This window comes from Planococcus citri, chromosome 4 (assembly GCF_950023065.1).
Source record: "Planococcus citri chromosome 4, ihPlaCitr1.1, whole genome shotgun sequence".
Classification (NCBI taxonomy): Eukaryota; Metazoa; Arthropoda; class Insecta; order Hemiptera; family Pseudococcidae; genus Planococcus; species Planococcus citri.
The window spans coordinates 24,534,739-24,547,343 of NC_088680.1; the positions used below are offsets into that span (position 1 = coordinate 24,534,739).

The following is a 12,605-nucleotide window of genomic DNA, read 5'->3' on the forward strand; positions in this document are numbered from 1 at the left end:
AGTCCATGACAACTTCATCTCGTATGCTTCAGATTCGTACTTGTTGGTAGACATAATTGGCCGATAAATGATGCTACACCATTTTTCCAAAATAATGGTGTTCTAGTAGGTATGTAGTTCGGAACCATATTTTTGTCCTCCACACACGATGAGATAATCCTTGTAGGTACTAGTTTTATGAAACTTGAAATATAGGTACTTAGATAATTATACGCAGGGTTTTTTCCTCTAACAAAAGTACAAATATATCGAAAAATTAAGCCATAAAAATTGAAAAAATAAAAGAATTTAAAAAAAAAACAAAAAATAAATTTGTGTAACTTTTTCAAAAAATTTTGAATTTTTTTTAGATCAAAATTACCCTAATTCAAAATCCATCAAGATTTCCACTGGATATTTTTACTCGAAGAACAAAAAAAAGTGATCAAAATTTTTCATTTTAAAAAGGTTCAAAATGTTCGATTTTTTTTCAAAACACAGTGAGAGGGGGTATAAAAATTAGGGACTTGCAACTTCAATTTGGCGTCTTCCCTTCCCCCTCCCCGCCAAGGAAGCTGGGTTCGGCACCGATCACGATTTTGTGAATCGGATCACGGATCACTGATCACAAGTAAAAACATTTTCGGATCATTTTTTATAGGTACATTAGAGAGTTATTGAATACGAAAAATTGAAAATTATGTTTTTTTTATTACATTTAAAACAACTACAACATATTCAACTTTTTCTTTTCTAGTTTTTTTTTTGTTTTTTTTGGGGGGGGGGGAGATTCTCAGATGGCGAAGGTTAAAAATGAAAAAAAATCTGTGGCTGAATTTTGTAAAGTTCAAATGTACTTACTACTTACCAATCGCCAATGATAAGTAGGTACCTATAGTAAAAATTGATGTACTATCTAAAATTTCAAATTTCTGATTTCAAAATTCAAAAATCGAAATCAATGTTTAATTTTTCATTTATTTTGATATTTTCTAGCCGTGCACTCGTTGTAGTGGACTAGGTAGGACTCGATCAATGCCTTAAAAAAGAAAAAAGTCAAAAATGTAAAAAAAAACTTTGCTGGTGAAAAAAAATGAAAAAAACTATGGTGATCCGTGAAATGATCCGAAAATGTTGATCCGGATCACGGATTGCTTCAGCTGGGCGTGTTCCATATTACGGATCAAGTTCAAATTTTTGAAAATGATTCGGATCTTGCGGGACCTTGCAAGGAAAGAATTACAAAAAGATGCCTGATTATACGTAAGTATTGAAAAATGATATTTTTTTGTTTTTTTTTTCAAAACATAAAATTTTTAAAACGCATTAATTTTTCGTCTCATAATTTTTTTTTCCTAAAAATGCTTATTTTTTATGTGAAATGTCGATAAAATAGAAACTAACAATCTTAGTTGAATGTTGAATCCAATACGGCACAACTCTCAAAAAGAATATGAAAAATATTCCTCAATAGCACTCGACGAAAACACCTGTCATAATTCATAAATAAACCCATCTCCTACCGCACAAATCGAGCCATCATTAATCACGCAATCAAGAGGAAAGAAATTAAACCGTTTTAAAAATCGATCACTTCGTCATTTTTCCACTGCTCTTTACAACCATTCGAGGGGATAAACTCGTAAACAATAATTCGCCAAAACTTTATAAAACAATTATTCGAAATAGTAAAAATATAAAACCACAAGGCATAAACTGAGTAAGAAGGTAGCTCTCGCTAAGGTAATCCTTAAAAATCCGGCTTTACTTGATAAATGATTTCATCTAGATAATTTGCTTTTACGTAGCTAAATTCGGTCGTAACTTGGGAAAAAGTTGTTAAATCGGATTTTAAAACTTTTCTCACTGCATAAAAATAGTACCGATGCTGAACGCGAAGTACGAAAAATTTTCCTGTTTTCGATTGTCAGTTTTAATATCCGCATTTGTCGAAAACGTCTTGATGAATTTGCCGCTATTACGGGGCGCGGTATCTCGTATTATACAAGTTGTTGATAAGTATAAAAGAAAAAAGCCAGACGAAGTATTTAATTTATTTATTGTCGAGAGTTACACAATGACACTAAACTGATTATACAGCGTAGGCATCTGTTCTTTAAACAGATCCATCAATAATAAATAAAATAAAACGCTATAATAAATATATGGAAAATGACTGGTGAGATCAAAAGCAACTAATGGACGCGATAAATGATACATTTCAATCGCTCTTTGGAATAAGGTTATTCAATTTAGGTTGTAGTAATTCTTCTACCAACGTATTCACCATTTCTAACGATCTTTGTTTCAATTTTTCAATATCCCTGTAAAACGAAACAAAAGTGTTAATATGTTTCGACACGTTTGGTTTTATGGCCATATTGGGTAAAATATGAAAACCAACTTTTCCTCCGGCGATGATATTAATTCGCTGTAATATTTAATTTTAGGCTCCGTTCCGCTGGTACGTAACGTACAAATGAAGCCGTTTTCGAAAGAGAATGTTATCATTTGGCTGGATTTGGAGACTGGCAATATTGGCTTATTGTCTGGCATACTCGAATCGAAACCAGCTGTTAGATCGCGAACGCTGGTAATTTTATATTTTCCGTCTCCTATGCTGTCCGGATACTGCAAAATAGAAAATGAAAGTGAGAAATTGGGTAGATATGAGATTTAAAATTTAATTTAAAAACAAAATTGAATGTTTCTAAATATCAGATAGATCTTATGGTTATTGAAAGTAATTTTTTGATTGATTTTAATAATTCTTCAGCAATTGTTTTCTGGTTTCGAAATTTCAGAATTATTTTGATTTTTTTTTTTTAGGAATTTCAAGTTTGAAAAATAAAAACGAACATGCCTGAGCCAAGCGAGTGCAAAAGTTTTCGAAAATTCGTAATTGGAGAAGTTGGAGAAGTAAAAAAATAATGTTTTCAAATTTGAATTATAGACTTTCAAAAATTTCAACACAAAAATGATGTTGAATTTTCAAGTGGAAGATGGATGGAGGCCCCGCCCCGGTAGTTTCGTCTTTGAATGAAGGTGATAAAATTTATTACGACTTCTAAAAATTTAGTTTCCATCTTTAAAAAAAAAGATGTATGTCGCAGCATCCTTATAACTTTTTGACTACATAAATGCAAAAAAATAAAAAATAAAACAAAAATTATAAAGAGAATTTAAAATTGTAAAATTCAACTAGCGATTTTTCAAAAAAAAAAATCATGCCATGGTCGCTTTTTAAAAACCATTAAGTACAAAATATTCGAAGCAAAAAATTAAAAAGTTTCAAGAAATTGGAAATATTAGTCTAATAACGAATAGGAGTTTTAAACAATCAAAATTCCCCCAAAAAATTGAAAATTAATAAAATTTAAAAATTGATTTCGAAAAATTTAACATTTGTTTTGACATTTTTTGAATTTTAATCAGATTTGGTGAAGAACACGCATCCACTAAATCAAATCCCCCTTCCATTTCTTCAAAAAAATAAAAAAATTTCTAAAATTCAAATATTTGAAAAAATTAAAAAATATGCTGAAAAGTTTTTTAAAAGTTGAACATTTTTTATTATTTGCATTTTCTAAATCTTGGCCAAATTTGATGAACAATCCGAATTCACCGAATCAAATCCCCTCCCCCTTCTCGTCATTATCCAAAGTATGTTATTTTAGTCACCCATAAAGATCAATTTTTTGTCTTCAATGATTTTTCGGACAAGTCCCTCATTTTTTCCTTGAGCTGAAGAAACAAAAAAATTAAGACAATTTTCAATATTTTGGCTTCTATAAATTTTTAATCTCGTCGAAAAATCATATTTCAGGTATCCTGCTGGAATTCTCTGGATCCATGAGTTTTCAAATTGAGCATATTGAAATGAAAATCTGGTTTTGAAGACTCAAAATAATGGATAAATACACTAAAAGTTAAAAATTATAACAAAAAATAGATAATTTTGAATAAGAAGTAATGTTTTTTAATTGGTCAAAAATTTGTCAAAATCAAAAATGAAAAGTCCAGCTTAAATTTTGGTTAGGTGACCTTTTTTAGCTTTTAATTTACTCGTATTTTTTTTTTTTAACACATTGTCATATTTTTGAGACACATTTCGACTTTGGTAAGCAAGGACACTCAATTCAAATTGAATTTTTATTCAAAATGAAATTGAAGAACAGGTGTCAGCTATTATGGTTCAAATTATCAATTTTAATTTTTGAAAATAACAACGGAACCTCTTGAGGTGTCACACGCGATTTGAACGGTACCGCAATTTTTGGAAAGAGCATAGTCTAAAACCCCCAAAACCAAATTTTCAGCTGCCAAAGTTCATTTTTCGATTTTTGGCGAATTTTTGAAAATTCAGAATTGACTGTTTTCGGCGATTTATGTTTTTTTTTAAACGTACGTACTTGATCAATTAAAATGGTCAAAATAAGTCGCAAAAATAATATTAATTACCCAAATCCAAATTTCACCATTTCCAGCCATTCTGGAGCCTCCAGCGCGATTTTTCAATTTCTCCAGAATTTTGAATTTGCTCCAGAAGGCGTGAATATTAAGTTGGGCAGCTCCACATTTTGAGAGTGACACCTCAAGAGTGGGTTTTTGAGGTGTCACTCTCGCTCCAAAACGGCTGGAAATGGTAGAATTTGCGCTTCGAGGAGTTAGTTCTTGAAGAAATACAGCGATTCGCACAAAATTCAAAAATTTCCTCACAAACGGTTATCTTTCGATTTTTTGGATTTTTTAATTTTGAAAAAAGCTGGTCAAAAAACCACTTTTGAGGTGTCACTTTCAAAATCGCCTCAAATGTAGATAAACTCGTTAAACAGGTCGAGTATAATACACAACTCGATTTTTAGCTGCCCAACTGCATATTCACGCCTTCTGGAGCAAATTCAAAATTCTAGAGAAATTGAAAAATTGCACTGGAGGCTCCAGAATGGCTGGAAATGGTGAAATTTGGATTTGGGTAATTAATATTATTTTTGCGACTTATTTTGACCATTTTAATTGATCAAGTACGTACGTTTAAAAAAAAAAACATAAATCGCCGAAAACAGTCAATTCTGAATTTTCAAAAATTCGCCAAAAATCGAAAAATGAACTTCGGCAGCTGAAAATTTGGTTTTGAGGGTTTTAGACTATGCTCTTTCCAAAAATTGCAGTCCCGTTCAAATCGGAGTGACACCTCAAGAGGTTCCCTTGTAAAAACCAACCAATGATTTCTTCACATAATTGAAGTTTCATTAATACTCACACTTTGAGATTGCCCATTCCACGTTCTGATACGGTTGAATATCTTCTTTATCACGTCTTGATCATAGCAAAAGAAGTACGAACTCGAGTACAAATGTTGTCCATATCTGCGTAATGAGAATAAAATTTTAATTAAATCAATCTCGAAGAGTACAAAGATTACATAACAGTGCTGATGGTACTTCTAGTATAAAGCGAATAGGTACCTAATACAATAAGATAGCGATAATGTTTATCTGTTCGTGTTTGTAAAAGTGGCGCAGTATTTTGAATATCGCAATTAATATAACCAAAATGATTCAATAATGAACCTTATCTGAATTTCAATTATTCTAGGAATTAAATAAAATTAGATAAGTATTAGGTAATAAGGAACCTCAGACATATTCATCATCACTCAAACAAATCACCGTGAGTTACCCTATCGTCTATCGATTCATTAAAATGTTCCCCTTCGTTCGTTCTCATTATAAACATTATCTAGTATGTCACAAAAATAAACTAATTTAATCATAATCTACCATTTTAACACGTCATGTACCAAGCATCAACAGTATGAAGCATTGTTAAGTTATCTTCTACCTTCTACCTCTCATTCATGTAAAGTAGTGCTTAACGAACACTTCAACGTGTATTAACTCTATCTAGTGTTAGTAAAATCATGGAAACATCTCAAACTATCGATTCAGTTTTACATCAAGCTTTTCATTTCGGTTCTTTCGGAACAAACGCGAAATACCAGTCGTTTAAATGCGAAGATTCGGTACCCAGTACAGACGTAGAACTTTCTCAAGACCTGACAGGTACCGTAATATTTACAAATGATCAAGAAATCACTTCATCTAAAGACTTGGTGATCAAAACAGTCAACGAAAAATGTTCGTATCCATTCAAACATCTGGCTTTTCTCAGCGATATATCAATACGTCGCAGAATCCTGCCTTACTTGGAGAAATACTCATCTGTGAAATCTCATTTCGCTCATTTTTATTACGGTACTGTATCGTCGACTATCGACAACGACGAGGCGGTTATTATTTTAGAACGGTTGCAAAATGTTCGACAAAGTCCACAGTTTTGGGATCATCGTCATTTGTTCGTCGCTATGGAATTCTTGGGTAGATTTCACGCGATTTCGTATTCAGCCAAATCAAAAGATCCGATTGTATTTTTACCACAGTTGAGAAGAATACACGAGATAAATTTCAGTTTGTTGGGGTCGTCGAATATAACTCCGAAGTTGATCAGTTCGTACTCGTTCGATGGGTCCATAGAAGATTACATTAGGAAGAATTTAGCCAAGAAACCTGAACCATTGTCGGTGATTTGTTTAGGTATAATGAACACTAATAAGACGATGATCGAGTATGATTCGCTCGGAAATCCTGTTTCGATAAAAATTACCGAGTTATTCGGAGCTCGATATTCGCCTCCGGCGTTTGATTTAATGAACGTTATGTATTTATGTGTTGATCAGAAAACCAGGGATAAATATTGGAACGAGGCTTTGCAATTGTATTACACCACCTTGATTGATAATATATATCAAAAGAATGAAATTCCCTTGTTTGTAGAAATTCAAAAAGATTTCAAATTTTACTCTTTGCTCGCTTATGTAACAGCTTCTGTAACGCTGGGGAAATATTTCAATGATGAAACGTTCAATGTAATTCTAAATGATATCGAAAATGATATTTTATGTAGAAATGTAGAAGATTAGAAAACTTTTGTAGCGGATGAATTTAAAAAAAATTTTAAATATAGATTATTGAATTGTAAATTTGTTATTGTTGTGATATTCACGATCTTTAAGCATGAGCTGTGAAACGACCACCGAAACTGATAGAACATGAATTTAACATAAATCACTATCGTGACGAACACGTGTACATCTATCTACATACTTGGCATAAATTTCTTCGAGTTTATCGTTAAGTGTGAGCCCAGAGTTTCTTGCATACAATGTCAATTCGGCCACCTTAGCTGCAGCAGAAATTCCATCTTTATCTAAACAATCGACGTCACACATGAATCCGATAGATTCTTCGAAAGCAAATAGCACAGTTTTGCCTTGTTTTTCTAGTTCGTCGGCTTTATTTCCCATCCATTTAAAGCCAGTTAAAGTTTCCTGAAATAATTCGTAAAATTCATTAGAAAAGAATAATAAATTAATCAATTTTCAGAAAATATAATCACCTCGAAAGATAATTTCTCGGCTTTGGCCACAGTTTGAAGTATCTTCGACGAGACCGTACTCGATATGAAATACACATCGGAGAAATCCTTCTTATCTGGGTGCTTTTGTTTGTAATTTTCCAACATCCACCATCCCAGTAATGCACCGGTTTCATTTCCGGTGAAAACTTTCCATTTATTGGTATCTCTAAAAATGAATAAAAATAATCAAGCTGCTATTCCTATTTATGAGATTTAAAAATAAGGTTGGGAACGCCAAAGATGAGCACTACGCAATGCGTGAACAGTTATTACTTGAGTCATACTTGATTTTCTCCGCCACCGCGAATCGATCGGCATCCGGGTCATTGGCCAAGATAATCGTACATTTATTCTTTTCAGCTGTTTGAAATGACAAATTCAAAGCACTTTTGCCTTCTTCAGGATTAGGGAACTTGACAGTAGGAAATTCTGGATCTGGATCCATTTGTTCTTCGACAGGAATCAAGTACTGAAAAAATTTACCAAAAAAATTACACCACAGGAAACTTCAGAAGTTGACGAACGATTGAGAATAGTCTTACATTAAATTTCAAATTTTCAAATACGTATTGAAGGTAACGATATCCAACGCCATGCATCGCAGTATACGTAAACGAACAATTAGATTCTTGATTCATTGTCAAATCGTAAGCTAAATTTAAACGTCGACTTGTGTAAGCTGCCATTACTTCGGGGAAAGGATTAATAATTTCTGGATTATTATCGATAATTTCGGTCTTCCATGATGTTTCTTGGGGTTTCAAGTTTCGCATGATGCATTCAGATATACCTTTATCATGCGGCGATATTATCTAAACAAAAAAATAGACATGGTTATAAGTGAACTAAATATCTTTCTGGAAGGATGGTACGAATCATATTGTACCTGAGCTGAATTTTCCCAATATACTTTATAACCATTATCTTCTTTAGGATTATGAGACGCAGTAACCATAACACCAGCTGCGCATTTAAATAACTTAATAGCAAAAGGAACAAATGGCGTAGGATTAACGTCAGGGAATAAGTATACTTTGACTTGAGCATTTAAAAATATAGTAGCTGTAAGCTGAGCAAATCTGTCGAACAAAAACAAGAAAAATTAAAATTGAAAAAACATTATTGGTAAGAGGATCTCAGAAATGAAAAAATAAAGAACCTTTTACTAAAATATCTTCCATCGTATCCAATAACCACTCCTTTGGTGTTCAAGTCCTTAATAACTTTCTGTAAGTATTCCAGTAATCCTTGACAAGCTTGAATTACTACTACATCGTTCATACAAGCGAATCCTGCACCCATACGTCCTCGCAAGCCAGCTGTACCGAATTCTAATCTGGATAGAAATAATCTTCTTAATTTTTTATCATCGTTTTCTTCAACCAATTTGACAAATTCGTCGTCGAATTGTCTGCTCTGAAAAAACACAGCAAAGTGAACAGTGTTAGTAGGAATCAATAACGCAATACATGGTTCGAAAATACTGGAAAATGGGAAACACATAACGAATTCCAAACACGAAAATTTCGGTGTTAGATTATGAGTGAAATTGATACTAACTTTATTGAATTTTTTCCACTCTGAAAGTGCATTATCTAGACTTTGAGAGTCGCTAGACATTTCAGTATTCACGTAAAGTTGGACCGACAATAAGTACTAGAAGAACTGAAATAATTCTAATGAAATTTCAACCTTTGAAACTCTTGAAGATTAATTTTCAATTTTTTCAAAATTCGCTCTTATCATTTTTGAAAGATGTAAACATCGTCTCCGCAGTATTCAAAATGGCTCGTGATTGAAAGAATGACTATGAAATTTCTATAAATTATGGGGCATTTTTGGATCACGCAGCTCTACAAGGCGGAAAAGTTGACGAGCGTCTAGATTCATACCGGTGGCGGTGTGTAGTGGAATTTTTTTCTGGACTTTGAAATATTTTCGTCTTGCTTTTCTACAATCCGCGGGTTGCATACTCTATGCCTGATTCTTATCACTCTGGTAGGCAAAACAACACGAATTTCCAAGTTTTTATGTAAAAAATGCAACTTTTTCGATTGTTCGCGGATGCTGGTGAACTTTTATGTGGTCTCAAATTAAAGTCAATGAAATTCCCTATCGACTGATGTATAATTATCATCATTTCGCATAAAAATAGCGGTTTTATGAATACTTTTATCTACCGATTTCTTCGTATTGTCAACTTTGGACTAAAAATACTCGAAATTTTGATCGAACACATGGGTATTTTATTATTGCAAAATGTTCGTTATTTTATTATCTTTAAAATGGTTCTTCACCCAAAGCTCAACCTTTTACCGTTCAAAAGCTCTCGTTGTTCAAAGTTGCGGAAAGTGGTTCTGGTTACTGATCAACAGTTCAACACTAATACTGATTACTGAATTTACCACTTTCCGCAACTTTAAACTACGAGAGCTTTTTAACGGTAAAAGGTAGAGCTTTGGGTGAAGATCCTGAAGAACCATTTTGAAGAGAAAAAAATTACGAACATTTTGCAAAAATAAAATGCCGATGTGTTCGATCAAAATTTCGAGTATTTTTAGTTCAAAGTTGACACTACGAAGAAATCGGCAGATAAAAGTATTCATTAAACCGTTATTTTTACGCGAAATTATGAAAATTATACATCAGTCGATAGGGAATTTCATTGTCTTTAATTTGAGACCACATAAAAGTTCACCAGCATCCGCAAACAATCGAAAAAGTTGCATTTTACGAATAAAAATGTGGAAACCAAGGCAGAGAGTATGCAACCCGCGGATTGTAGAAAAGCAAGACGAAAATATTTCCAAGTCCAGAAAAAAAAATTCCACTACACACCGCCACCGGTATGAATCTAGACGCTCGTGAAAAGACGCCTAATTTAATACCAAAAGGGAAAAAGAAAAATATTTCTTTTTACCTTTTTAGTTTTTATTTAAAAAAAAAAATGAAAATAAAAAAGTTTGAAAATTCAATTTTGAATTTGAACATTCATTAACATTTAGCTTCAGCCTCTCAGATAATCAGCCTGAAATCAGGTCTTCCTGGTTCCTTTGCGTTGAAATGAAAATGAAAAATAAAATATAAAATTTGAAAACTGAGTAGGAGACTCATATGCAGTTTAATTGTTTAATTCAAACATAATCTGAATTGTAGCTCAATAAAAAATAATGAATAGGTACTAGGTAGTTCAGGAAAAAAAGAAGGATCTCAACTCTCAAGGGCTCTTATTTAGTCTTGAAAAAAGCTTTCAGTTTCAGTTTCAACTTTCAAGTGTCCTTTGGTACCTCCCTAGCCCATTACGCAAAAAATTGGACAAATCAAATTATACGAGTACTTTCAAAATATTGTTTTGATTTGTTAGTGTTTCTTCTACATCTTAAAATACCTATACGTGCACTTTTTTCATTAAAAAAAAAACAAGTCCAACAATTTAAGCGTGTAGCAATGACAATGAATAATTTAGTACCTACAGAAGAGAAGTATTAAATTTTACTTAATAGGTGCTGGTAAAATGCATCAGTACTACACTGTTCGCAGTGGGAAAAGTAGCTCAGTATCGGCGAGTTTTACCGTATAGTTTTTAATTTCTTACGTCTTTACCACACAGTTTTAAGACTTTACCCCACAGTTTTGACACTTACCCCACAGTTTTCATTCTATACCACAGAACAGAAGTAAATTATGTGCTAATCTGCTAAATACCGAACATCTTACTGTTTTGCATTTAGCATGTTCAAAATTTTAATTACCTATGTGTTGAGAAAATGTTGAATCAGTGTAGCACTAATACATTTTACCAGCATCTATTAAGTTAAGTAATACTTATACTAGAATTTGTTTGGTTCAACGAAACAAATTTCCTGACAAATTCGTCTCCCACTTGAACGAGACTGCGATTTTTAGAAAGTGCATGATCTGAAACCCTCATGAGTCATGACCTCATGACATGACCAAAATTTCAACTGATCAAATACATAGATTTTCCAACTTTTGGCGAATTTTCAAAAATTCATCAAAAATTGGAAAATCAATTTATGGGCAGCTGAAATTTTGGTATTGAGAGCACCAGACCATAACTCTTCCTAGCTAATTTGAATTTTATGCTTGAACATAACCATTTCATAGCTTCCTTTATAGTGGCCATGGAATTTTTCTACAGAAAAGTCAAATGTGTAAATTCAAATAGAAGCATTTATCTTGGCTGTGGAATTTTATCAATTTTCTATACAAAAGTCAAAATTTTTCAACTTTTCCATTTCCATAGAAAAGTGATGAAAGAGGTTCAAAAGTGCATAAAATTGAGTTTGAAAAAATTCCACGATTTTCTGTAGAAATTTTCTATTACCAGCTTATTGCCACTATAAAGGAAGCTTGAGTACCTACTTAACAGCCAATGACTCAAATTTTTGATTGTGTGATCTTGATCTAATTAATAATGAATGAGGAATGATTAATTGGTGAACTACATTGTACATACAATAATTATGAATGTTACCTATTGGAAGGAAAATTAACTACGGTAGAATAAAACTTGATGTTTCAAAATTATAATATTGTGCAGGAAATAATGATAATTATTTTAAAAAGGCATTCCAAATATTCATTTTTATTTATAGGTATTTTCAGAAAATCAGAAATTATCCTATTGTTTCCAAAGAGGGACACACTTTTGAGGTACAAATGGTACAATGAATATTCATTTGATGTGCATGCAAAAATTCATGCCATATCGTGTATTTTTTGTAAAAAAAATCTCGTCGTTCATCTACTATCGCTCACCAACCATATTTTAGGTTAGATAAGGAATTAAATTCGATAATATTTGTCGCATTAGTCATTCTAGGGTATTCTTTTCTTTTGCAAAACCATCAAAAACTGCCTATCTATGACACATGCATCACGAATCTACGATAAAAAGAAGTAATCAAAAATAAACCACATTCCAGCGTCTTTCACGTTGGTGAATTATATGAAAAGTATGCCAACCAGGCCATTGTTATAATCCGATTCATTTTTATAATAATATAATATTAAAATTCAATAAATGTTTCGCACAGAGAGTTCACACTCCATTCTACACCGTCCCAAATAATTTACCTGTATCCCCACAGGTACCGCTGGCAACACTGGTCAGTCGCGTTTCT

The 12,605-nt window shown here is 32.5% G+C and overlaps 1 protein-coding gene across 1 annotated transcript; it reads right to left on the minus strand.

Annotated features, from left to right (window-relative positions):
* Positions 1 to 2,021: 2,021 nt before the first annotated feature.
* Positions 2,022 to 9,212, minus strand: Pgm2a (phosphoglucomutase 2). The gene is made up of 10 exons (XM_065360363.1): positions 9,019 to 9,212; positions 8,618 to 8,874; positions 8,345 to 8,537; positions 8,001 to 8,270; positions 7,743 to 7,927; positions 7,438 to 7,624; positions 7,146 to 7,369; positions 5,243 to 5,348; positions 2,384 to 2,610; positions 2,022 to 2,303 (listed from the first exon to the last, which is right to left on the minus strand). The coding sequence occupies exons 1-10, from the start codon at positions 9,076 to 9,078 to the stop codon at positions 2,201 to 2,203; spliced, it is 1,812 nt and encodes a 603-aa protein (XP_065216435.1). The 5' UTR covers positions 9,079 to 9,212; the 3' UTR covers positions 2,022 to 2,200.
* Positions 9,213 to 12,605: the final 3,393 nt, after the last annotated feature.

Bases quoted from the DNA above. Each gene is read 5' to 3' on its own strand.
- Pgm2a (XM_065360363.1), bottom strand. From the start codon at position 9,078: ATGTCTAGCGACTCTCAAAGTCTAGATAATGCACTTTCAGAGTGGAAA. The intron at 7,928-8,000 runs GTAAGACTATTC...AAATTTTTTCAG, and splicing joins TTGAAAATTTGAAATTTAAT to TACTTGATTCCTGTCGAAGA. The intron at 2,304-2,383 runs GTTGGTTTTCAT...TTCGTTTTACAG, and splicing joins ATATCATCGCCGGAGGAAAA to GGATATTGAAAAATTGAAAC.